This window comes from Pipra filicauda, unplaced genomic scaffold (assembly GCF_003945595.2).
Source record: "Pipra filicauda isolate LSUMZ 115617 unplaced genomic scaffold, ASM394559v2 scaffold120_size2142806_pilon, whole genome shotgun sequence".
In the NCBI taxonomy this organism is placed as follows: domain Eukaryota; kingdom Metazoa; phylum Chordata; class Aves; order Passeriformes; family Pipridae; genus Pipra; species Pipra filicauda.
Genome location: NW_024103663.1, coordinates 1,708,874 through 1,735,425, shown reverse-complemented (window position 1 = coordinate 1,735,425; position 26,552 = coordinate 1,708,874). Strand labels below are relative to the sequence as shown.

The 26,552-nt window shown below is 53.8% G+C and overlaps 1 protein-coding gene and 1 long non-coding RNA gene across 2 annotated transcripts; one reads left to right on the top strand and one right to left on the bottom strand.

Moving 5' to 3' along the window:
- Positions 1–11,743: 11,743 nt before the first annotated feature.
- LOC120324488 lies at positions 11,744–19,720 on the bottom strand. The gene is made up of 2 exons (XR_005565843.1): positions 19,641–19,720; positions 11,744–14,290 (listed from the first exon to the last, which is right to left on the bottom strand). It is a non-coding gene; the product is annotated as an uncharacterized LOC120324488 (long non-coding RNA).
- A 1,143-nt stretch (positions 19,721–20,863) lies between these two features.
- Positions 20,864–25,435, top strand: LHX1 (LIM homeobox 1). Its single transcript, XM_027751681.2, has 5 exons — positions 20,864–21,149; positions 22,429–22,655; positions 23,067–23,344; positions 24,036–24,201; positions 24,709–25,435. Exons 1-5 carry the CDS (start codon positions 20,980–20,982, stop codon positions 25,086–25,088), a joined length of 1,221 nt encoding a protein of 406 aa, XP_027607482.1. The 5' UTR covers positions 20,864–20,979; the 3' UTR covers positions 25,089–25,435.
- The last annotated feature ends 1,117 nt before the right edge of the window (positions 25,436–26,552 follow it).

Sequence of the window (26,552 nt, the reverse complement as noted above, 5' to 3'; positions counted from 1 at the left end):
TAGAGGTGAGAATAATCAAAATTATGCAAAGAGGTTTTTTGAACACCTGATTGGGGTGCAGTTGCTTTCCTTGTCAGAAAAGGAGAAGATCTTCTCCTGGCACAGCCTCTGCCTTTTGTGCTCCGTCTCTGTTCACCCAAGAGCATTTGGAAAGGGGGAGAGTATTATATTGGGAAGGGAAAGATAGAGGGATCAGATCTGGGAGAGATTCCAGCCACAAATACTTAAAGAAGATTGATAGAAGATACATTCATGTGAAAGCATCCCTGACTTCTCTGCTCAGGAAAGACCTTCCCTGGCCCTGGGGAAGGAGCAGAAAGCCTCGTGTCTGCTTGTGGGGATGGCAGGGAAGGTCTGGCCCAGCACTCTGGTGTCCCTGGGAGCTTTACTCTGCCTCCCCTGGAGCTGCAGGATGAGGCCCTGCATCCACAAAAATGCAGACTGGGATCTTCCCAAGGGCTGAACAAATCAGCACCTGATTAAGGTCCCAAATGGCTTTGGGCCTTCTGGATAACCCTGCTGTTATGGCACTAAAAGCTGATGGGATGGTCCTTGTGGCTGATTTGTTCCTGGAAGAGCCCCTTTAGAGCTGGAGGGGGATCTGCAGTTCCCAGGGTGCCCATCAGGACAGAGCCCAACAGGGAGAGTGGCAGATCCTGACAGGGAAAGTGGCACATAGTGACAGGGACCATGGCACAGCCCTGGGGCAGGAGCCAGTGCTGGCACATCCCAGTCACCTCCTCGTGGCACAGCAGCCCTCGCTGCCCTTCTTTGTGCATGGCTGGGGCAAAACCTGACCTCATCCCAATGGGATCAACGAGGTCCTGCTCTGGCTTGGACACTCTGGTCCTGGGAGGGCAGGGGCTGGGCCTGTCACACCCCACACGCTGTAACAAAGAGCAGCTCCTGTCACAGCCCTCCCAGGGAAACAATGGGCTGTGAGTCGTTTTCCTGGTTTTGCAGAAACTCCTCTAAGGCCATGTCCTAGATTTAGCTCAGGTTCTGATAAGGCTGAGAGAGATAAGTCCCAGATTGTACTGCTGTGCCCAACAGACTGGTTACATCGTGCTTGATGACACTTCAGACCCGTTGTCATGACCCCATATAATCCGGCATCCTGGACCATCTGACACACATTTACACTTAACATTTTGTTAGAGACTCTATAAATGAGATCTCTTTGACCTTCAATCCTTGGCTAATTGCTAGTTTCATGTACAAGACTAGCCTAATTTTACGTGATAATTACCTGTAAGTGGCAATACGTATGGCATTGCATGTTTGAAATGTCAGAACTGGAAAAATATCAAGTGGCTGGAGTCTTAGGCAAATGGAGGGAGTGGAAGGGTCAGAACAATATACTTTACTGCTCAGATGATGGAGAGAGACTATATATCGCCACAAACCCCAGTAAATAGGATACATCAGTAATAAATCCCATGCATAATGTTTGTTGAAGGGGGTTGTATTGGCGGGTGGATGCTGAGGCATCGGTCGTAAAACAGAAAGAGGTGTTGAATTTTCAAGCATTTCAGTCACTCCCTCAATTTGTTTCTTTTCACCAAGGAATCTCCACTGTCAAATAATCCTGAATTTCTCCTGCCACGCTGGTACAAATCTGATCACCTCCCACCATGGGCAGTGAATGGGTGAGGGATGAGGGCCTGCAGTGAATCGGCCCCAAGGAGGCATCTGGGGGGGGATTGAGGGAAGAATCCTTGAAAGAATCCACCCAGACCAGCACCAGTGTCCCAGGTCCTCCCTGGCTGCTGCTTTGCTGGAAATGTGATTATTCCTCTTGTTTGCTTACTGGGGTGTAACCACCAAACAATGTCGTGTCCCGTATTTGGATTTAATTAATTGGTTGATAAGATTATCATTAATGAAAATAAATTAAAATCACTTCAGTAATTATTTCACTGTAAACATTATTGACAACACTTCCTAAATACTGTAAAGTCAGATTTAAAGCCCTGGTTAGGAGTCTTGGGTCATGGGATCACTGTAATTAGAGGTGGAACTGGAATTGGATTATTGAGCATATCCTCACAGAGGGGCAGGTTGTGTCCACATGTATCTCTCTCTATATATGTATATATTGTTGACATTTTTAGCTTATCAGTTTTCTGATTCTGCTTTAAATGTGTCAGTGATGCTTCTCTGCAACAGATGTTTTTATTAAACTCATGAAAAATACATTTTCAGGTTCTCAGACATCCCCCCTGATTGAAGTTGTCTGAAATCTTACAGCCCATTTTTAGACACTCAGCCCTGGTTTTTCCCCAAGGCTCCATGCTGGTCCTGCTCCGTGTCCAAGCCAGGGACAGGGATTTTAACATTTCCAAAAGCCATGCCCAGCAACTGGGGGTTTCAGCACAGGGTGTAGAGGGAATTTCTCCCAGGAAAGGTGAGGAGATCGTGGCTTCATCTGTTCTTGCCCCTCTGTGTCTGGCTTGGAAAAAAACACAGCTCTTGGAGGCTTGGAAAAAGTGCAGCCCTAAACCCTTCTATCCCTGCCACGGTGTTGTCCTGCCTTTGGGGACAACAGGAGGGTTTGGGGTAGTAACACTGTGCCTGTGGTTCCACTGCTCCTGGCCAGGAGTCTCTCAGGACTTTGGGTCCAGACTTGAGGAACAGGATTTGGGCTGCAGCATCTTTCTCCATCCCTTTTCCATCCTCTGCCTTCTCTTGTGGCAGTCTGTGATGTAAATAGTGAAAATACTCTCTGGAAAGGAGCCTCAAACAATGTTTTAATTATAGTCCTCAAGTTACAGGGTCGGTTTGCAATCAGAGGCAGAGCCAACTGTGTGCTCCCATCCTGTACCATCAATGTTTGTAGGAGCTGGGGATGGAAAGCACATGGACACGTCACCACACAGCCCCTTCCTCCGGCACCTCGTGCTTCCCACTCTGCCAACAAATCACAGTTGGAGACAAATGGCAAAATTCAGGGAATTTGCAGCACATCTTCTCCCTGCCGTGTCTCAACCCCGGCCTCTGTTTTCTCCGTGTAAAAAACTAATCCTTTTAGAAACAGGAAAACAGATCCAGTGTCAGCCCAAACCACGTCTCCTCCCAGGTGTTTGCTGGGATTAAGCCCTGAACTTCTCCATCCTTCTACCTAAACTGATTAGTGGCTGTTTTATCAGATGAGAGAATGGTAAACAGCAGAGTAAACAGGTCAGTGATAATTTCAGTACAAAAGCTTTAGGGGAACAAGGGATATTTGAACTTCAGCCTCCTGTGGCTGCCTTGGCCATGTGTGGAAACCCCCCCCCAGGTTGCTCATCTCCCATTTCCACCATTCCCTGGGATGCCTGGGCTTGGGGGCTGTCACGGCAGCCCACTGGGGATCCCTGGGTGTGAAGGCAGAGCCGTGAAGGACCCACCCTTTATATCAGGCACTGTCTCCTCTTTGTTTGCTCGTTCTTTGGCAGAGTGGCCTGTGCAGGAAGGGCCCTGCACCCTCCCCCTGCACTGGCACTTCCTGAAGGCCTGGCAATGTCAACCAACATCCCAGGGGATCTGCAGGGGGATTTGGGACATGTGCTGGCTCCAACACCTGCGCTGGCAGTGGGGCTGGATGTGTGCTGTGTTATGGGGTATCTTTGCCATGCAGTGCTGCACACTGCTGACGTTGGTATTCCTTCCTTGGGAGCCAGGGCAGAGCTTCATCCCTGGCTCCAGGCTGCAAGGTATCCATACCCAAAACTGCTGCTGACGTGGGAGCAGCAGGATTTCACTCCCCAGGCAGTTTGCCGTGTTCTTTTACACCTGCAGGTTTCCTTGGGTAAATCTGTTTGGCAGGAGCAGGGCTGAGCAGCCCCGGGCTCTGTGCAGACCCCGGGAACGCGGTGACCCACATTCTCTGGATCCAATAGCTGCTCCACAGAAGTCCTGGTGTAAGGTACAGCGGCTTCAGGCTGTTGTCACACCTGCCTGCCCCGAGGGCTGTGCGGAGCAAGGATCCAGCTCAGTAGCTGTACAGGTATTTGGGCTGTATTTGGGCAAAACTCTCTGGGAGTTTTGCCAAGCCCAGACATGTGGAAACCTCCCCTGGGAGCCCACTCGGGGCTCTCCATTGCGAGGAGGTGGTTTTCTGTGGAGCAGCACTGCCCTGGTTCTCCCCGCAGCCCACAGAGATGCGGCACAGCCCCTGTCAGAGGTCGGTGCTGGTCAGGACCAGCCCCTTTCCCTTCATGCAGCTAGAGCAGTCACTGCTCTGCCCCATGCTCCCAGGCTGGGCCAGCGTGGTGGGATGCACTGGGCTTGAATCCCACAATAAATGTCTCAGTATTTGATGGACACAGGCAGAAGAAGTGATGATTTAACCTTTGTTCCTAAGGCCAGAGACCCCCTTCCACAGACGTGCTTGCCAGGAGGTGCCGAGCATCCCTGGAGCCACAAATGTTGGGTTTTGCCCTTTGGGTGGCAAGAGCTCATTTTTGAATCACAGAATCGTCAAGGTTGGAAAAGACCTCCAGGATCATCAAGTCCAACCTTTGACCAAATCCCACCATCCCCACTAAACTGTAACACAAAGTGCCACATCTGCTTGTGTTTTCAACACTTCCAGGCTGCATTTTTCTCTCCTGTCATGCCCGTGGGCTCCTGGCACGGTGTGTGGTGGGTGGGACGCCGCTGCCCTCGCTGTGTTGGGGCCGCAGGAGGTTGCCCAGTGCTGGGGGGGGGCTGTGGGTGGTGTGGGAGCCCAGCATTCCCTGTGTTCCCGGGACGTGTCCCTCCAACCGGCAGGCGAGCACGCGCCCAGATGCTGCCTCTTGTGCTATCCTTAAAACATGCATCATATTTTGTGCTGACTTAATGCTACATGGATAGTTGTACTTTCCAAGTAGCTGGCAACCCTTAATCAATGTTAATTGGCTCTAATTAGCATATGTTAATTAATGATATTTACTACAAATTAAAGGTATGAGTGCTCCCAGAGGGTTTCCTGTTCATCCAATTAGTGCCAATTAGTTGCAATTAACACGTGTAAATGAGATGCCATTGAACCCAAAACAAACAGCACATAGTCTGCTGTACTCGCTTGCAGTTGAACTTGAGCTGCGTGGTGGCACAGGGAGGGGAGAGGGGCTGCAGAGGGCTCTTAAATGCCTGGCAGGTCTCTAACATCTATTTAAGCTGTCTCATTACGTCTCATTTTGTCTCTCATTCCGGGCGAGCAAGTTGAAGGAAAGTTGATCTGAATAAAAGCCCTTGGCAGGGTAAACAGGACGTGTTTTCGCGTCCTGCTGGGCTGCGAGGAGGACACGGCATTGTTCTAAGAGAACTCCCATCTGGGTATTTACACCTGGTCCTGGCCTTGCTTTGGGCAGGAGGACATGCAGCCCCAAAGTCGAGCTCCTTCTGTGCCCACTGGGAGTGTGGAGGGACTCAACCAGTGCAGCTGTGGAACAGGAGGAGCCCGTGGCTGTCCCACAGGTCACCTCAACTAGTTCCCCAATCTCCCCTTGGTGTTTTTCCCTGGACAGTCTTCAGCTCCATCATCAAAAGTGGTGCTCTTGGCACTGTTCTGCTTGGGTTTCTGGCCTGCAGGTAAACACATCCACAGAAGTTTCCTGCCCTGGGCTCTGATTGCACAGGCAGCCTGGCAGGCGGCAGAACAAATTGTCATAATTGTGTTTAATTAAAAAGCGTAAATGGATTATCTTCAGGTAAGGATGATTTATTTAACTAATCAGTCTGATCACAGAGAATGTGCAGTCTGGAGATGGAAATCATTTGGGGGAAATGGGTAATTCCTTTTCCCATCAGCCCCAGAGTCAGGCAGGGCTTTAGCACAAAATCCATCTTGGCGAGCGGGGTTAAGCTGGGAACACACCCCTCCATCCCAGGGGATGTTTTTAAACATCCCCTCACCCACATCTCTTGCACTGAAGTTCTTCTTTTCCTTCTGTTCCCCATTTTCAGGTGAAAACAGCTGCCTGGTCCTAGTTTTTGCATGGTTTGTACCATACACTGTGGGCTTAGTACTGGGTTCTGTGGACACACAACCCCTCACCCCATGAATCCCATGGGATGAGGAGGATAACCCTGGGTGGAACAGAGCCATCCCTGCAGCATGGGGGGCACAGTTCGGACACTGAGCCCAGGGCCAGGCACTATAAACACCAAACAAGCATAATTAATTGACCATCTGCTTGAAAAGGCAAGAACAAGGTGGCACTGAGGTGTGACTGCCGTGTCAGGAGCCCTGAAATATCTCTGGAAGTCGGGTGCTTTGGATACTGATGTCTAGCTCAGACACCCTGAGCTTCTCCTTGGCTTTGTGTGAGTGCTGTTTGGTTTTTGGAAGGTGGAGGTGCTCCCTGGCATGATGCAGAGCCTGGAGCTGGGGGGTTTGTCACTTCCAGGGGCTGGCAAGGAGAATATTCCAAGGGAAGGTGCCAAACAGCACCTGCTCATCCAGACAAGTGTCTTCACAGCCCTCAGTCCTCACCTACCCACATAACGATTCCCTTGTTGTGGTTGTGTGTTTGGGGAATTATTTGAAACCATTACAGCTCGAGCTGGGAAATAAAGCACCTGTGGTGTTTTCTGTTATTCCTAAGAAAATTCTCCTTGTGTTTAATAGGTGATGTTTAATAAAACTGAAAATGAGCTTATCCTGAGCAGGCATGCACGCCAAAAGCTGGCATTTAAATTAGAAATTATGATTTAATAACTTGTCAAGGAACTCACCAATGTAACAGCGTGATAATTATTGAAAGGAGGCTTCATAAACAGTGGAATATCATGATCTGGTGTGAGAACCGAGCTCGGAAACGGCCGGTGATCTCTGCCTGGCACTGGGCTGCAGACCCTCAGCCCTCACCAGGAGAAGGCTCCTGGTGAAATCTCTGTGATCCTTCAGGCATCTTCATCCCGGGGAGGATGTGCCTGGAGTTTTGCTTGGTCTGGGAAAAGGTGTATCCCAGAGGTGCTCTGTGGGTGCGAAGGGAGGACAGGGAGCCGTGGGTGCTCTTTCTAACAGACCCTTTAAATTACAGTCCTGACTTCCTGTGGGTTGATTGTGGTGTGTGGCTCGCAGCTGGAAGACCATTATTTCTGCTATGATTTACAGAGCACTTAAAGCTAAATCTATGCAGTATTGAAGGTATTGAAGTATTGTAACAGATAATTCCGTGTCTTTAGGTGTGACAGGACCCCTTGGCACAATGCTTGGTTGGCAGGAGGGTGTGAAAAACCCAGACAGAAGCAACTGGCAGGCTCAGGTTTTGGTTTCTGGCTCAGCCTTGTGTCCCAGGGGTTCTCAATGCCTTGCTCATCCTGCTCCTTTTTTCCTTACACGGAGGAAACTCTTGGGGATGAGTGGAGAGAGGGAAGAAAAAATAACAGCCTGTGAAAGTGATGGGGAAAAATTGCTCTCCTGTTTCCTCTAAACCAAGAAAATGTCAAGGAAAAACTTTCATTCAGATTTTTTCCTGTATTTTTCGGTGAAAAATATGTTTCCTTGGAGAAATTTCAGGTCATTCTGTGACTAAATAGTGAGTCTGCTCATTATTCTGTCTGGTGCTCCAGGACTTCTTTTTTTTTTTATTATTTTTTTAAGTGAAAACAACTTGAGAGAGGGAGAAAATCCCTTTGACACTAAAATCAAGTAGGTGGATTTGAAAGAAATTGGAATGACCTGGGGGAAAAAAAAATCTTAGTTGATAATTTTGAATTATAAAATGAGCCTTGTGTGACCAGGGAGGCTCGGGGGTGACCACAAGTCGTGGCCACACAGGCAGGTGAGGTGCAGGCAAAGCACTTCCCACCCACCCAACACCTCCCCCCCCACCCCGGTGTCATCTCCTTCATCCCAAAAAACACCGGCAGTTTGTCGCCGGCTCTGGCCGGGCTGCCACATCTCTCACTTCCCCTCGCCAGCAAATGTGGGGCTGGCAGAGAGGTTAAATTCAGGTCAGCCCTCCCCGCTCCCAGGTCTCTGCGAGCATCCCTCGGGAAGGCGCGGGGTGCCCGCACCGGGCTCCGGCAGCGCCGAGTCAAGGTGAGAACGGCGACGGGCCCGGGGGGGGTCACAGCCCGGGGCTTCCTGCGGCCCCCTCCGAACAAACAGGGCTTGTGGGGAGAGATGGATGGTAAACAACTGCGCCTTTGAAGAGTGACAATGGGATAAATCACCCGGTTACTCCGCGTTATCCCGAAGAACGCTCGCTCGGGAACGCCTCCCGTCGTGCCACGGCAGGGCTGGGGGCTGAATGCAGGACCTTCCACAGAGCACAGCGTTGTCCTGTGCCCACCTCTGGCCAGTGGCCATCTGTATGTGACGCCCATTCAGCTCCCCCAAACACCTCCTTGGCTCCACCGCCCTGGAGCACCCAGTGCAGAGGCATTTTTGTGTCCAGCTTCCCCTGGAATTCAACAGATCTGGGATCAGCGTTGTTGCCTCATCCAGGGGTTTATTCCAGGGCAGGAGGGATTTCTCCTCTTGGCCTTGCCCCTGTCTACTGTGCCGTGTGGTCCTTCCCCAGCCTGGCAGCGTGTGGGTCCATGCCCCAAAGGCACTTTGGCACCTCAGTCCAGTGAGTTTCAGGCTCACATTTTGTAGGAGCATAGTTCATCCTGGGTTGGAAGGGACCATTGAGTCCAACTCCTAATATTTGTTTCGAACCAGTGGGGTTGGTTGAATTTGTTCCTCCAAATTCACAGCCCAAGGCTGAGCTGGTTTGAGCCAGGTGTCACTGGGAATGGGCACAACCCTTTGTTTCCACTAAATCCACAGAAAATGTGGCTTTGTGTCAACCCCACTCCTGACTGACTCCAAAATAATCCTTGTTTTAGCTAAATTATGTGTTTCTGGACACCTTTCTTCATGCTGGGCTCAACCAAGGCTTGACAAGTTCACCGTGCCCCTCCTGCTTTCCCCTCTGCTCCCAGTATGGGATTCCCAACTTTTCACTGGACCCGTGTGAGGACAGGAGGGTGGAGAAGGGCATGAGGAGGAAGAGGCACCTTCATCACAATGCACAGGTTTCACTGTGGCTTAACTAGGACTTTCCAGCCCCTGGGCATAAAGTTAAGCAGGTGCTTAAAAGCTTGATCCTGAGCCACAGAAGTTGGATGTTTTTCCATTGACTGGATCAATGTTCTTGATCACTGACTTGATCAATGGAAAAGCAGGGATCTGGCCGTGGGACCCTCCAGGGTGAGGGCCAGAAGGCTCCACGCTTTGCACGGTCCTGCCCATAACAAAGAAGAAGGCAAAAAAAAGGAAAAGGGAGAAAAAAATACAGGGGAAAAAACCCCCGAGGAATGGTGGAATGAAGTTGTGCTCACTCAGCTCTCTCCAGTGCCCGGGTCTCCGTCATTAATATTGAGCAATCCCTGACAATACCGCTCCGCATTTTCCGAAAGAATAACTATCAGCCTGGTAAACAAACCTGGGAACGCACGAAATTCAGCAGAATTTGTCTCATGTATAGGGGCTTTATGATAAATGTAACAAGGCAATAGAACCAGGCAAAAAAAAAAAAAAAAAAAGAAACAAAAAATTAAAACGTAGCAAATTGACATTTGGAATTGAGCTGGGATGTGCTCCGGGAACGCCGGCGTCTTATCGACAAGGGGGGGGGACCTGCAGCCCTTCCTTAAACCCCAACCACACAGGCTAATTTATATGCAGTTATTCACGTGTGCAGTAAATTCCAATTATGTTTACAGATGTCTGCTTAACATTTATGGAAAAGGAACCTCAGCATGGCTGAAATATCCTTATAAGGGTTTGGACTGGGCTCCTTTTTTTTTTTTTTTTGCCATCACCAATTTAATTATATTTTGTAGATTTATTAAAAAAAAAAAAAAAGGCAGCTGAGCTCCCTGATAGAAGGTTTAACATCTCATGCAGGTATTTTGGTTGTATGACCATTTCAGAGTTGTTTTAACTATATTTTTTTTATTTTCATGTCAACTCAGGAGTTCAGTTGATTTTTTTCAGACACACAAAAAAAGCAGCAACATGTCAGGGCAGTGAAAGATGAGCAGCTTTTCGTGTGGCTTCCCACTGTAGATTAATTTTATTCTTTATCTTGGAATTTCTTCCCTGCCCAGAGACCTTCACCTGACCAGGTCCCTCAGGTAGTTGGGCAAACACCTCCAAAGGTGCATTTCCTGATTCTAGGGGTAATGTGGATTTCCTAATTTTAGTAGTAATAAAAAACCCCATGTATTTTCCAGATGGATGTGATTTTCCCTCTCCTACCCTGGGCTCTGAAGGTGGATCCAGCCCCAGGGGGTGATAGCTCTAGGATGGACCTGCCTGGTCCAGCCTCCCACCCTTCCCTGGGACGAGCTGGACCTCACAGGGGGGAATGCCCAAGGACAGGGTATTTTCTGTTAATTATAAAATTCTAAAACTGCTCTTTTCAAACATTTCTCTTCCTCTCTCTGTCTGAATTTGAAACACTCATGCATTATTACAGCCTGTGTGAGTAGCAGCCTGGTTTGTGTCTGTCTGGGGATGGCACGTGTTCAGCTGGGCACCAAGCACCAGGCACAGCCCTGGCATGACCCTGGAGCATCCAGGGCAGGGATTTCCACAAAAATCTGAAGGGTCAGGATGCTTTATGGGTGCCTACCTCCACTTGCTTTCCCTCTGGAAAGCAAAGGTGGTGCACACTCACCTCTCAGGGCTCTGCAGTGATGCAGGAGTCACCCCAAATGACACCCTGGTGTCCTGGGTGGCATCAGGACCCCAAACACGACTGTCCCTGTCGGTGTGCAGTGACTTGTTTTAAGTATTGCCACTGGAAAAAGCTTTCCCGTGGTCATTCTGAAAGCCAAACAAGTCGGTGTCTTGCGTACGAAAGTGCTCGAATTCAAATGAGGGAATGAGAACGGCATCGGTATTTGGAAATGGCATTTCCCTCCCGCATGAAGCACCAGCCCTGTGGAATATTAATGGGGGGTTTTAAAAGCAGCAGTAGGAAATCTCCTTTGCAGAGCACGCACAGCCCTAAACCGCTCCTCAAACACCGGAGCGGCCCCGCAGCGCCACAGGACTCTGCCCTCGGCGTTTGCTCATCCAGGCTGTGGTCAGAGGTGGGAAGGGAACCTCTCCCTGTGTGTGCTTCCCGGGGCAGGGACATAATCTCCTGCAGGTATGCAGAAAAGATGTGTTTGGAATTAGCACCCTATCGATTTTGTGCAAAGGCAGGCGAGGGCAGGGATTCTGCGCACAGCTCTGTCGGCACAGAGCCCGGCGCCGCTCCCCGCTGCTCCTCACCTTGTGCAGACACCACGGGCACGGAGCTGCTGTGAGAGCTGGCCCTTGAAGGGAAAGGAAACACTGTCCTTTGTGACAGTGCTCCTCTGGAGCAGCTTCTCTGGTTTTACAGGAGAAGTGATAACAGGGACATAACATGCGGTGTGTGCTTAGGTTGGTTGGAGAGAACGCGGGTGATCCATGACTTGGAGATCCATGCAGGGATTCCCTGCAAAGCCCAAGCTGGGATGAGGACAAACACCAACACTCCATCACAGAGGTTCAGTGACCCTTTGGGATGTCCCTGTGCTGGCAGCAGGATGTCAGGCCGCATCCAAGGGCAGCAGCGTTTAATATGTGGAGTGCTGAGTGCGGAGGGGTGCGTGTCCTGTTATCAACAACACGGCATGGCAAGAGTTAATGAGAGATTTCAGGGAGGGAGAAGAGGAAGACCATGCTGTGGGGAGAGAAACTCCTTTGATCTGAGAGCATATATGGAATAAATACATCAGATTTTAAAAGCAAGTTTTGTTTATTAGTACAGTCTTAGGGAAATAAATTGTACATCATTAGGAGCGACGTGTCCTCACCAGCCATCGCCGTTATTATTAACACATTTATCTAATAACCATGAGAATTTCCTTCGGCCATTTATTCTGCAATCTTAGGGGCTTTACAAATATTAACTAATTGCAGCAATGTAGATTTTATTTCAGTGACTGAAAAAACCCACATTGGCTGGGAGTTCTGCAGACTCTCAGTTTCCGAGTCTGAACATCTCGGGAAGTTTCCGTTTTCATACGTACACGACACCACCAGCACAGAACAGCTCCTTGGCTTCAGTGAAAATGGTGACGTTTCCCAGGCAGGAGAAAGATACTTTGTGAATCTGTTCACTAGGGTTTGGGGTTGCCCCTAAAGGAAGTGCAGATAAATAAGGGACAAGGTTTACTTGTTTGTAAGGAAAAGCCTCCGGTGCCTCCGTGGTTACGCTGGTTTGTGGGTGCCTCGGCCTCTGCTCTCTGGAGACATTTCCACCTGTGGATAGAGAGAGATGAGAGGAGCACACCAGAACTGGGCTGACGCAGAGCCCTCAGTCCCCAGTAACTCATGAGTGACAAACCCAGTGACTTGAGAAGGGTCGTGGGTAGGGAGAGGAGCAGGGAGTGGCTCCCACTGGCTGATGAGCCAGGCTGGGTGTGCGGCCCCGAGCGTGTTCCTGGGAGCAGCTGACGTGAGCGGCTGTAGTGCAGGATGTTCCCAGCCAGCTGCCAGGAGACCAACACACAACTGACGGCATCCAGCAGGAAAAGGGCTGATTCAGACCGTGGCACAACAAAGCCAGGGGTGAGCAGCCTTTGGCGTGATGTTTTTGCCACTTTGGAATGATAATGCTGCTGTGGGGTTGCGTTCCCAGTGCGGATGATGCCCTGTGCCAGGCTCTGGAGCCACGTCCAGCCCTGGAGAGAGCAACACACACGGGGTCTGGAGGGTTGTTTTTTCACCCCACCCACCAAGGAAGACAGTAAAAAAGGGAGCTGAGAGGTAAAATGTGTCTAAGTGGGAGTTGGGAGGTTTGGGTTGTGTCCATCTCTGGCTGACCCTCGAGAAGCTGCTTCCCCCCCGTGCCCTCCTGCGCTGCCTCACCAACACAGTGACACTGGCAGGGATTGCCAGGCCTGGCTGGAATAACAGCCCAGTGATGCCGAGGAAGGATTATTTTAGAACAATCTGTGTTTTTTAAAGTGAGCTTCTGAGCACGGAGGGTTGTTCCGTGGCAGTGCCAGCGTGTGGCTCTGCCCTGTGTGGGTGCTTCTCCTGGAGCACAGCGGGGGACAGCAGAGCACTGGCAGGCAGGACCCTCACGGCAATGCAGCTCAGCCCCGGCTTCTCCTGAAAAAAAATAGCTGGAACTGGTAAAATTTCACATTCTAGACCAAGATGATCTGGGTTTTTGTCTCGAACACAGCATATTGATGCATTTCAGAGTAATGGGACTGTGGGTGCCACATCCTCGCTGTCGCACCGAGATGGGCTGGTGTGCGTCAGCAAAGCTCAGGGCACCTCTCACAGAGGAGGGGAAGGACGCAGAGTTTTTACAAAAAATGTGCATTTTTTTATAAAACAATGTGTTTGACCACATCCTGTTGCCGTGCTCCAGTTCCATGCCAGTGGGGTGGTGATGCTCGATTAGCAGCTCAGGTTCCACACGCAGTGCAGCGCTAACGAGCCCTGCCTGGAGCGTGCAGTGACCTCTTTGGTTCCCTCCACATTCCCAGCACTTGCAGCCATGGGCTCCCACACCACGGCTGCCTCTTACCTGGCTCTTGGCCACTTGTCCCAAGCAGACAAAATTTCGTGCTGGGCTGGAGGCACCCAGGAGTCAGGAACTTGGTTGGGCTCAAACTGCACTAACCCAGCTGCCTGGGTTTGTGTGTGGCCAATAAAGTGGGGAAAGGCAGGCTGGGCAGAACCTCTGTGGCCTCTCAGAACCCTTAAAATAGAAACCTATATAAATAGGATATTATATAGTAACGTAACAAACAGAATCTATATATAGAAGATTAGTCAGGAGTCAGGACTAAGCAGACAGACAGAAACACAACCAGGAGCTCTGGATCCATTGTCTCACCTGGCGAGGGAAGCTCGTGGTTCTGTGGTACCTGGTCCAGGGGATGCTTTTTTTCACCCCAAACCAAGCCCTGCTCCTGCATCTGTGGCAGGTAGGCAGAGGGCAGCGCTGGTTTCCCACCACTGCAGGCATATTATCCCTGCCTTTTTTTGGCATAGTCCTGTTTGTTTGGATTTCAGTTATTTTCCCCAAATGGTCTGTGTGATGATGGTGTCAGACACCAAAAACTGACATTCTGCTGGTGACAAAAACCCTTTTAGGCTGTGAATTCTCTTCTCCAGCTGCTTGTGAAGGACAAGTAACGCAGCAGCCCTTTCTCCATACGGATACAGGAAGCCAGTGATAGTGTTGGGTAGAGGAAAACCTCTGTGGTTACTGCTTTCTAAGCTGGAGGAGCTGCTTCTGTTGGGAAGGAAGGCACTGTCCACCTCAAAAAGAAGAGAAACAAAGAATTTGGCCAGGGTCAGGCAGCAGGTCAGTGGCAGGAGCAGAGGGAAAGGTCTGGGCACCCTCTTCCCTCTGACACTGCCGACGGAGCCGCTGCCTCCACGCAGGATCCCGAGGACGTGTCAGAGAGGTGGGAGAGGTTGCCTCTCACTCCCAGGGAAGTTCAGTGACTGTGAAATTAGTAAATTACACAGGCCCACAGAACTTAGAAAAACAATATAATCCTGGGGGTACTGAAATAATTAATTTGCTAATCAACTACACCTTGCTTTTTTTAATTTGCAAATAGCGCTCTGGTTTGATTTCCCATTTCAGCCACCTCGAGGAAGCAATATTTTGGACAGCAGAGCCAGAGGGGCCCAAGGCAGGCCCGAGCTTACCCCCCCCATGTCACCCCGGGGGCTGCAGGGCACTGGGGGGAAGCAGCCTCTGCATGGCAGTGACCCCAGCAAGAGCTGGGCGACGCTTTAGAGGGGGCTTTGCTGTGCTCTGGATCCAGCCCCCAACCTGGGAGGGAAGAGCCGGAGCCGCAGGGCTCCCGCAGAGGTTTTGTGCTGGTTTGTCTCCTGCTCTCGCTGCACCCTTGTTTGCTTTAAATCACTTCAAATGCGGAGGCTGTCAGACAAGACAATTAACATGGGGAAGGGGGAAAGTATTACCATCCATTATTTGCCATAACATGAATTTAAGCCAGGAAGTCAAATGATAAAATATGTGGTGAAAAGTGTTGGTGGTGGGAGTGCCTAAATGAGTAATAGCCCTGGGCTTCTGAGCCTTGAACTTAACGTGCTAAGTAAATCCCCGAGGTCAAAAAGTATGAAAATTGTTGCAGCTTGGGGAGATATATTTTAACTTTGGAAAAGGTCCGTGCAGATCCGCTGCCGGGGTCGGGGAGGCAGATGCTGAGCAGCCGCCGCTCCGGGGCTTAGACCGATGTCGGGGGGTGGGTGCTCGTTTGGGAGAGAAAAAACGAGGAGGCGGTTTGGGGGGTGGTGGGGGCTCGTCTTGGCCGGGCGGGATGAGCCGGGAGCGCTTTGTGCCGCCGGCAGCGTCGCCGAGGGGTCCCCAGCGCCGCAGCTCCGCCGGGAGAAGCGATGGGAACAACCGCTGCAACCCCCCGGAGCCCCGACGGGACGGGGCGGGCCGGGGGCGGCGGGGCCGGGGGTCGTGGGGGTCCCCGCTCTGCTCCACCGCGCCCCAACTCTTCCCCTTTAAAACTCCTTCTGCCGCTCGCGCTGACCACGCGGCTGGATTTATGGAGAGAGATGTTTTAGCAGAATCCCCTCGAGTCCCCCATCAGCCCTAAATCCCCAGCCCGCGCTCCCTGGGAGCCCTCCTGACACAGAGCATGCCAAAACAGCTTCGTTTTGCCTATGCATTAGCAATCTATTTTACCTTTTTGACATCTCTCACACATAAAACCGTAAGAGAGAAATAAAATATCTGTCTCTGGGCGAAAATAAAGCTTTGCCTCCCTCCTGATCTATAGGATATAAAATAAAGCCATGGCTTTGATAGTGGCTTTTCCTTAGACTGGAGTTGCTTTTGCACACACGGAGACAATGAAGATGGATGAGCCGGGAGCGGTGCATCCTCCGGGGGTTCGCTTCACCCTCTTTTTTTATAGCCCCCCCTCCCGCCCCCGCTACCACTTCACTTTTCTTTCTTTTCTCTTTTATTCGTCTTTTATCCGCCCTTTAACAGCGTGAAGGACCCCGCTCAGCTCTCACACACCCGCACCCCCCACCGGGCTCGCCCCGAAGCCCCCCAGGCTGCCCCGCCGGGCCCCGCTCCCGGGCGGGCTCGGGGACCCCCTTCCCGGCCACTTTCCCGTCAGTCAGAGGCAGAGCCGCACACCTCGGATTTGTAATTATTTATTAACTATATTTCGCATAAACAATGCATGAGCTTGGAGTGTAAGCGACAACATTTAGCGACGTGGGAAGAAACCCGGGAGGGCTAATCACGGGGGAGGGGGGCAGGAAAATAAATAAGAAAAAGGAAAATGAACAGAAAAGAAATAAAAGAAAAGGGAAAGGCGAGCGGAGCCGGGGGGGACAGTGCCGTGTTTACCCTCAGCATCGACCCGAGTGTGGCAGGATAAACTGGGACCCTCTAATACATAATTTAAAGATCTTTTTTCTTTTTCTTCTTCTTCTTCTTCTTCTTTTTTTTTTTTTTTAAAGCTCTTTTAAAACAAACCTGGCGACGGATCCTGTCCAGCCATGGGGTTTATTGCGCGGGGATGTTCTACAGGCTTAATTACATCTTAACTTCAATATTTGGATAGTGCATTAACCGCATATATATTTAATCAGGCGGAGGCGCTCTTTCTGCGGGGGAAAGTGGTGGGGAGGGGGGTGAGAGATGCGACCCCCACTTTCTCCACGGGCTGTCCCCCCGCGGCGCTGCCCGGGGTGGCGGGGGGCGCTCCGGTAGCTCCCGGAGGGGAGCGCGGCGGCGTCTCGGAGCGACCCCCGCACCCCGGGCAGGGCTCCACCGGGATGCGGAGGGGTCGGAACGGGAACTCAGGGCCTCCCCCGGCCTCCCCCCGCGTCGGGGATGCTGCCGGTCACCGGCTCCGCCGGTCGCGCAAAGCGCGGTATCATCCCCGATCCCGTGCGCGGTCGTTGTGAAAGGTTAAAAAGGACGGGGGGAAAAAAAAATCAAATTAAAAATGAATAGGTAAAGAGGGGAAAACTTAATGCTGTCGGGGGAGGGACATGGTGGAAAGTGTCTGCGAGCGCGTGGGAGGGAAGTTTTTGCCTGGTTTGGAGGGAGGGAGCAGCTGGGGATGCGGGGATGCCCCGCAACGCACCGCGGTGGTCCTCGGCGAGAGGGCTCCGGTGTTTGTACGGCACCGGTGCACCGTAAAGGAGAGAGAAATCCCATTACCCAGCGCAGCGGTGGGGAAAGGGGGATGATAAACAGGGTGATGTTTAACTAAAAAGACGGGAACGACACCAATAAAATGCAAATTTAAACTCGCCTGAAAAGGACTTTTCCCCCCTCCTTCTGTATTAGATTTAAAATTAATTTGAGTTTGTGTTTGGGCTTTTTGTTTGTTTGGTTTTTTTTTTTTTTTGGTCTGGTTTTTCTAGTCTTTTATTTTCACTCCTTTTTCTTTTCTTTTTTTCCTCTTTTACTTTCTCTCTGTTTTTTTAACCTTTTTTCTCTATTAATTTTTTTTTTTTACTTTTTAATTTTCTCCTTTTAAAAACATCTTCTGATGTCCCTCTTTTTCTCTTTCTTTCTTTTTGTACGCTTCTAATGTCCCTCACCGAGGCCGAGCGAGGTTGCTCTGGAACATCCCGGCCGGCTCCCTGCTGAGCACGGGTGGGCTCGGTCCCGCCCGGGGCTGGGGGCTCGGACCCGGCCGGGAACGGATCTGGGCGAATTGCGAGATGCAGTGAAAAACAAAAAATCCACCCCGACTCAGAGGCCCGGCCCTAGGAGGGGACTGTGCCGCCCATCCCCGTGGCTTTGGGGGATTTTTCCCCTCCGTCTGGGGCTCCCGTGGGTGCCCCACGCCGGGACACGAGTGTCCTGGGGGGCACAGAAGACTCGAGGGAGCCTGGGGATAGCGGGGTTTGATTTTCGGATCCTGCTGGAAACAAGCGCGAGCACTTTCTCCTCTCAAACGCCTGCTCTGGGTCGGGGTTCCCGTTGGGGGGTGAGGCGGATGGGGGACACCCACTGCCCCCTCCGACCGGGGGGAGCAGCCCCCCTCGTCTGTGCTGCCACTTCCCCCGAGCGGGATTTTGGGGGGGTTGCTTGTGTCGGGGCGGGCGGGCAGAGCCCCGCGATAATCACAGCGGTGCGGGGGCACCCCGCACCTCCGGGGAGGTGGGGGTGGGCAGCGGTCTGTGCCCCCCGGGGAGCAGGGGAGAACCAGATGCTTTCGCTAGCGCCTGGGAAAGGAGAAAAAAAAAATCGCTGTGAAAAACTGGTGCTTGATGGACACGAGATGCTCATCTCCTTCCCCTCATTCATCCCCACCGACACATGTCACCGGGGGCCGCAGCCGAGGGTCGCGCTCCCCTGACGGCTGCCCGCAGCTGTCGCCTTCCCGGGCGGCGGAGCGGGGCCGCCCGCCCGCCCCGGCCCCGCGGCTCCGCATGAGAAGCGGCCCATGTGCGGGGGCACCGGGCGGGGGGAGCCCAGGGCTCTATTGATCCCCGAGAGCGGCGGCAAAGCGGCCCAGCAGCTGGGCGGGGGGAGCCCTGCGCGCCCGGTGCGCGCCCCGACGGGGAGGGGATGGCCGCGAGGGGGGACCTGCGAGGGGGGCAAAGATGATATCGTGAACGCAACCCCCGGGCTTTTAAACATCCGCAGGAGCTCCGAGGCGATGTCTCGGCCCGGGGACAGCCCCGGGAACTGGCTCTGCCGGACCGGGCAGGCTCCGCACTCCCGCCCGTCCGGCTGCCCCCCGCGCGGAGCGGGCTTCCTGCCTTCCTTTTCCTTTTTATCTTCCAATTTCTCCCTCCCTCGCTTTTTTCTTTTCCTCAAGGATGAGGAAAACAGACGTGAAAGAGAGCGCGGTCGGTGGGTACAGGCGGGGGATGCTGCGGGCTCCGGGGAGGGCCTCCGCCGACCCCCGCGCTCAGCCCCGGCTGCCAACCGTGTGTGTAACCCCGGGCACGCCGGGGCCGTTCAATCTGCCGTTCCCTTCCTAATTCCCCGGCGGAGGCTCAGCCGGCCCGAGGGGACGGTGCGGGGCCGGCTTCGGGGCTGGCGGGGCCCGGGACCGGGTGGTGACACCTCCCCGGAGCGGTGGCTCCCGCCGGCCAGGAGAGCGCAAAGGAAAGAGAAACCTCGTCCCTCCGCACCGCCCCGGTACCGACCGACCCTTGGAAGGTAAAAGCGAATTAATCTTTATTTACCACCCCCCCAAAAAAAAAGTCCATCCCGGTAGCCGGTGCTCCTCGGCCCGGGACGGGCACTGCGAGCGCCGGTAACGGAACCACCGCGAAGTGACCGGCGCCTTCGCACTGCCCTCGGAGGCCGGGGGGCCCCGGGCCCGCCGCCCCCTCCCCACCGGCGCCGCCCCGTCGGAGCGCACGGGGCCCGGCCCCGGCCGCACCGCAGGGCTCCTCCCGGGACAGGCGGGTTCTCCTCAGTTCTGCGCAGCGCGGGAGCCCCCGCGCCCTCGGGCCGCGCCGTTCGCGACGGGGGAAGCCCCGCTACACCGGCATCTCGTTCGCCGCCGCTCGCCAGCGAGCTGCCCCTATACCGGACCCGTGACCCTGTGCGGGGGGTGCCAGACCCCATCGAGCCGCCCCGTCTCCTCGCACCCGCCGTCCCCTCATCCGCGCACCGACACGAACCTACCGCTGCCAGCGGGCTCTGGTGGCCGTCGGTGTGCCGGTCGCTGTGCCGGTGGGTCGGCGTGTCTGTCGGTGTGCCGGTCGGTGCTGTCGGTGTTGTCAGTGTGTCTGTCGGTGTGCCGGTCGGTGATGTCGGTGTGCCGGTCGGCCGGCGGGCCGGCGCGGGCGGAGGCGGCGGCGGCGCCCCGGCGGCTCCTATAAAGGGGCGCGGACGCCCCGTCCGGCGCGGGCGCGGCGGGCGCGGGGGGGCGGCGGCGGCGGCGGCGATTGGCCGGGCCGGGCCGTGACGTGCGCGCGCGGTCCATAAGGCTGCGGCGGCGGCGGCGCCGGGACCATGAGCAGAGCCCCCAGCGCGGCCGGACGGCGGGGCCGCCCCTCTGCCCCGCGCCCTCCGCCCGGCCCGGCCCGCCCGCCCCGGGCCCTCCGCACCGACACCGACACCGCCCGGGCCATGCCACGCCGCGCCGGCTCGGCGGGGACACGGGCGGCCGCCGCGGGTAGCGATGCGCGGGGGTAGGTAGGGCTGACTGGCGGACTGACGGACGGACTGATAGACGGACGGACGGACTGACAGACGGACGGACGGGGCCGCCGAGACGTCGAGGGAGAGGGAGAGAAGCGAGAGCGAGCGGCGGAGCGAGGAGCGGCGGAGCGTGTCCCCGTCCCCGCGTGTCCCCAACCCCGCGTCAGGGCGATGTCGCCGCGGCAGCAGCCACAGCCCGTCTGACCGCCACCGCCTCTCCATGTCCCGGCTCGTTATTTATTATTATTATTGTTATTGTTATTATTATTATTATATTTTTTCCTCCTTTGATTTCTCTTTGGGAAAAGCACTTTGACTCCTGACTGCTCTACCTCAGACTCGAGAAAAACTCATCATGCTCGCTTTTTGGCGGTTTTGTTTTTAATTTTTTAATTTTTATTTTTTTCTGAACGCCGATCTTTATAGCCGTTATTGTTTTATTGTTACTATTATTATTATTATTATTATTATTATTATTATCCGTGTGGTTGGTAGCAGCCGGGATCCTACGGCTGTGTCGAAGCGCTGGGCAGTGGGGGGTTCTCCTGTGTACCCCTCCTAGGACACTCGAACGAAGATTTTTCTTCTTCCTCCCTTTCTTTTTCTCCTCCTTCACTTCTCCAAGGCTTTTAAAACAAACACATACACTCACAGAAAAAAAAAAAAGAGAGAGACAGAGGAAAAAAAAAAAAAAACAAAACAAAACAAAAAGCAAACCTATGCCGGTGTTGTCATCTTTTTGAAAAAAAAAATCGTTGTTTTAATTTTTTTTTCTTGACACCTGGGAAACCGCTGCCCCCCTCAGAACTAACCAAAGACAATGGTTCACTGTGCAGGCTGCAAAAGGCCGATCTTGGACCGGTTTTTGTTGAATGTACTGGACAGGGCTTGGCATGTGAAGTGTGTTCAGTGCTGTGAATGTAAATGCAATTTGACAGAGAAATGCTTTTCGCGAGAAGGCAAGCTTTACTGCAAAAACGACTTCTTTCGGTAAGTACCGGCCCTGCCGCTCCTCTCCATCCGTTTTCCATCTCCGTTTTTTTTCCTCTTTATTTCTGCTGTTTCCCCCCGTTGTCAGCGGGACCCACAAGCGCCTCTTCCCTCCCCGTGACACGCGAACGTCTCGAAGCGCTGTTATTTCTCCCGGTGACCGGCGGCGGGGGTCGGGCCCGGGGAAGGGCCCGTCGGGCCGTGCGTGTCGGTGACGGGCCGATCTCGAGTTCCCCAAAGTTCCTCCCGAACTATCGACGGGCAGAGCGGTGCGGGGGTGCTGCGGGCCCGTGGCGGGGGGTGTGCGGGGGCCGTCCCGGGCCCGATGCTGGGAGCCGGGGTGACCCCGCCGGGGCTTTCCGCGGCCGTGAGCGCGGCGCTGTCCGGGCCGGAGTCCCGCGTTGTTCCCTGCTCGCCCGGGCCCGGTGCCGCCGGGGAAGGCCCGGTACGGGCGCTCCGCGGGCCCATCGCCTCCCGTCCAAGCGAGCCCAGGCTGCCCCGGAGGGCAGCGACCCTTCCCCGCCGCATGGATGGAGAGGGCAGCGGGTGCCGACGCTCTCTCGCCGCCGCTTCCCCCGCGCATCCCGGCACCGGGATCAATCCCGGGCTCGGAGCGGCCGCCGGTGCCGGGCCCCGCCGCCGCACTCCGGCGAGGAGGGCAAGGACCGGCTCGGGGCCGGGGCGGCCGCCGAGCCGCCACCGCACACCCGCACAACGCGCGGCCCGAGCCCCGCAGCCGCTTCTTCCTGGGCACGGGGACCGGCACTGCCCCGAGCCCGCCGCTCCTCCGCGGGGATCGGCCCGGCCCTGCCCCGGTCCCGAGAGCCCCGCGGGGTCGAGCTGGACTCGGGAGGCCCCCGGCCCCGCCGCGGGTCCGGCCCCGCCGTCCCCCCGCTCCCCGCGCTGACCTTGCCCGCACCGGCGGCTCTTCCGGCCGGGGCCGGTAGCAGCGTTCGGAACGGATGGAATTTCTGCGTGGTGTTTATTAGAGCGTCGTTAACGCGGTGTCGGGGCGCAGGGGACACCTTGGGCAGCGCAGCCCCGGGGTCCATCAGTCCCGCAGCCCCGCTGCCCAGGCCGATTTGATTTTTGTTTTTAAAAAAATACAGCGTCAAGAATTCCCTCGTTAGGAAGAGAGAGCCCTCCGCGCGGGGACGCCGTATTTTGTTTAATTGCGTTTTTGCACGGCCAGGCGGGGCGAGCGGAGGCCGCGGTGAGGGGCGCGGGGCCCCGCGGCTCGGCGGGCGCTGCTGACCCGCTGCCCGGCCTCTCTCCGCAGGTGTTTCGGGACCAAGTGCGCGGGCTGTGCCCAGGGCATCTCCCCCAGCGACCTGGTCCGCAGGGCGCGGAGCAAAGTGTTCCACTTGAACTGTTTTACGTGTATGATGTGTAACAAGCAACTCTCCACCGGCGAGGAGCTCTACATCATAGACGAGAACAAGTTTGTCTGCAAAGAAGATTACCTAAATAACAGCAATACTGCCAAAGAAAACAGCCTGCATTCAGGTGAGGGAGCGCAGCCCGGGTGATGCGGGCAGGGATGTGCTCAGCCCCGGCTGCTCCTTCGGATGAGATGCTCTTCTCCCTTCTTCTCTCCTTTCCTTTCTCCTCTTCTTTCTCCCGTCTTTTCCTTTCTTTCTTCTTTTCCTTCTTTCTTCCTTCTTTTTTCTTTCCTTTCTCCCTTCTCTTCTCTCTCCTCCTTTCCCTTCTTTTTCCTGTCCTTTCTTCTCTCCCTTTCTTTTCGTTTCATTTCTTTCTCCTCTCCATTGTCCCTCCTTTATTTTTCTTCTCCCTTTCTCCTCTCCCTTTTTTCTCCTCTCCCCTCCTCTCCCCTGTCGTACCGCGGCCTGTCCGTCACGGTCGTTATTTCCCCCTGGCCGCCCCTGGCTGACCATGACCCGGTTTGCTCTCCCCCAGCCACCACCGGCAGTGACCCCAGCCTGTCCCCCGACTCTCAAGACCCCTCCCAGGACGACGCCAAGGACTCGGAAAGCGCCAACGTGTCCGACAAGGAGACGGGCAGCAACGAAAACGACGACCAGAACCTGGGGGCCAAGCGGCGGGGACCTCGCACCACCATCAAAGCCAAACAGCTAGAGACTCTGAAAGCCGCCTTCGCGGCCACCCCAAAACCCACCCGGCACATCAGGGAGCAGCTGGCACAGGAGACTGGCCTCAACATGCGGGTCATCCAGGTACCGCCGCCTCCGGGCACCGGGCACGGCTCCGGGGGATGCGGGAATGCGACTCTGGGGATGCAGGGATGAGGAGCGGCCGGTGCCCGGCACCCCCCGCACGGCAGAGCTGGAGAAAGCCCCGCCGACCTTTTAAATCGTTGTTACCGAGGTGCCCCGGCAGCTTCCCGGTGCTTCCCAGCCCGTCGGCTCCTTCCCGGGAGCCGCGGGTTTATTCTCAAAAATCCTGAAGAAGCTGAAAGTAGTTTCGAAATTAATAACCAGAAATGTGAGGGGTTAATGGGTAAATAAGAATGACAATGCGCTGGAATTATTAAAAGGTTTATAAACCCGCAGCGCTGGGGTAATGGGGGGTTAAAGGACCATTAAAGGCGAGGTTAGATTGGAGAGGCTCAGTGTGAGAGTAATTAGCAGTAATCTTGTCAGGGTAATAAGAATTAACTCAATCATTCTTGACCTGCAGCCGGCGGGGAGCGGGGCCGCCGTCACGCGTGGGTTTGGCCCCGTTTGGAACGAGAAGGAGCTGGGCTAGGGGTGCACCGGCAAAAGAGACGGGGAAAGGGGAAAAACGCGACCCTGGAGTGGGGATGAGGATGGGAACGGAGGGGAAGGGGGGTGCAGGGTGGCGGCGTGAGCGAGACCCCCGATGCCGCGGCTCCCGTGACCGGCGCCTCTCCCGCCGCCCGCGCAGGTCTGGTTCCAGAACCGGCGCTCCAAGGAGCGGCGGATGAAGCAGCTGAGCGCGCTGGGCGCCCGGCGACACGCCTTCTTCCGCAGCCCGCGCAGGATGCGGCCGCTGGTGGACCGGCTGGAGCCCGGGGAGCTCATCCCCAACGGGCCCTTCTCCTTCTACGGAGGTGGGTAACGCGCTCCCCCCCCCGCGGCCCCTCACCCCCTGTGCCCGCGGACACCCCGTGCCGGGATGCACGGACACCCGCGGGGACACCAGGGGGACACGCCAGGCTCCCGGCTCAGCTCCCGGCAGCGCTGCCCCGCAGCCCTGGGGCTGTCCTGGGGCCGTCCCGCTGTCCTGGGGCCGTCCCGCTGTCCTGGGGCCGTCCCGCTCGGCTTCCCCTCCTGTCACGGGACTTCCCTCTCCCGGGGGTGGCCGTCGCGGCGCTGCCAGCAGGACCCCGGTGTTCCCCCGGTGTTTTTGGGATGCCGGCTCGTGTCGGTGCCTCCGCTGCTCTGCGGGAAGGGATCCCAGGGCTGCCAGAGCCCGGCCAGCCCAGGAACCGGTTTCCCCCTCGGGTTCGTGGGTGACGCCCCGAGCCCCCCAGCCGCGCGGCCGTGGGAGCGCTCCCGCGTCGTTCCCGCTCGGGTGCCCGCCTGTTACCTTCCCTCTGTCTCTCCTTGTCCGCCAGATTATCAGAGCGAGTATTACGGCCCTGGAAGCAATTACGATTTCTTCCCGCAAGGACCGCCTTCGTCTCAAGCGCAGACCCCCGTGGATCTCCCCTTCGTGCCCTCCTCGGGGCCGTCGGGCACCCCGCTGGGGGCCATGGACCACCCCCTGCCCGGACATCACCCCTCCAGTGAGGCTCAGCGCTTCACTGACATCATGTCGCACCCCCCGGGAGACTCGCCCAGCCCCGAACCCAACCTGCCCGGGTCCTTGCACTCCATGTCCGCGGAAGTTTTTGGCCCCAGCCCCCCCTTTTCGTCGATATCCGTCAACGGTGGTGCTAACTACGGCAATCACTTGTCCCACCCTCCAGAAATGAACGAAGCAGCTGTGTGGTAGCTTTAAAACGAACTGGGTCTTAAGTAAGTGATGATCATCTAGTCTGCTTATTGTTATGGTGTACAGAAATGAATTAATATAACATCTCTCCTGCCCTAAGACAATATTACCTTGGGAACGAACTGAATCCAATCGCTCCAAGGCAAGCTTTGCTCTAGACCAGGACAATCTCCATGTTATGGTTGTATCAAACAAGCGAGGGGACTTTTTTTGTACCATTGACAAAGAAACTGGGGAAGCTGTACAGTAAAGTGCTGCCATTACCGTAGGATGGCGTGAGTTTGATTTACCCTGTTGGATGTCATCCTAAGAGCCACAATCCTTAGAAACTTCTCGTTTTAAAAAAAAAAAAAAAAAAAAAAAAAAAAAAAAAAAAAAAAAAAAAAAAAAAAAAAAAAAAAAAAAAAAAAAAATAAGAAATTGATAATTGAATGAAGGAAAGGTCAAAGAAAAGGGGGAAAAAAAAAAGCTTCAAGAACTCTCTAGCGGTCCCGGTTAAGGATGGTTCTGGCATTATGAATCTGTTTGTTCATTTTTGTCTCTCAGAAAGTTCGACAACAAGAAACTCTTTTTAGCTTCAGCCATTTCAGCCTGCTGACGATCAGGTGGGACAACTTTTCTTTTTTCCTTTCTTTTTTTTTTTCTTTGCTGTTTTGTTTTGGTTTTGGTTTGGTTTTTTTGTTGTTTTTTTTTTTTTTTTTTCCAAAAATAGCAAATACTAAATATTAAGCCCTCAGCACCAACTCTTCTACCTTCACAAAGCTACACGTACAAAAACCTCCTCATCATAGCAAAGGTCACCACCCAGACCTCTAACGAAAATGACTTGAAAAAACAAACAAACAAACAAAAAGTATTCTACCTTCACAGAGAGAGAAAAGCTAAACAAAAAGACTCTATTGAACTAAAAACAGTCAACTGTTTACGTCTAATGTTAAATTCAGGAGCTCAATGTTTTACTAATAAATCCTGTTTTAGAAAAACCTCTTGTTCAAAAGCAAAAGATTTTGAGCAACCAACCAAAATAGTTCATTTTCTTTTCTGTAGATGTTCTAACAGATTGCAGGGCTTGTGGTTCACTGTGCTAGTTTGTAAAAGGTGTTGTTTACAGAAGGCAAAGAAAAAAAAAAATCCACAAAACCCAGACAGTTGCCAAATAAAGTAAATATATAGCACAAATACTGTAAGGTGCTTTGCACCAGCAACCCGAGAAGGTGTTTAAAAAGTGTTACAAGGTTAAAAAGAAAAAAAAAAAGACAGACAAACATCTTTGCTAATTTTTAGTCCTGTTGAACATTCATGGAATTGTTAATATGACTTATATAGACCCACACAGGTTTTATTTTTGTGTCTTTAAAATAAAAGTCCAAAATATTTAAATTTTATGGTCAAATATGCAGTCAACAGCTGCTACTTTTTTCTTTATATATTAAATTTCTCATATGTCTTTTATTGTTCTAATAA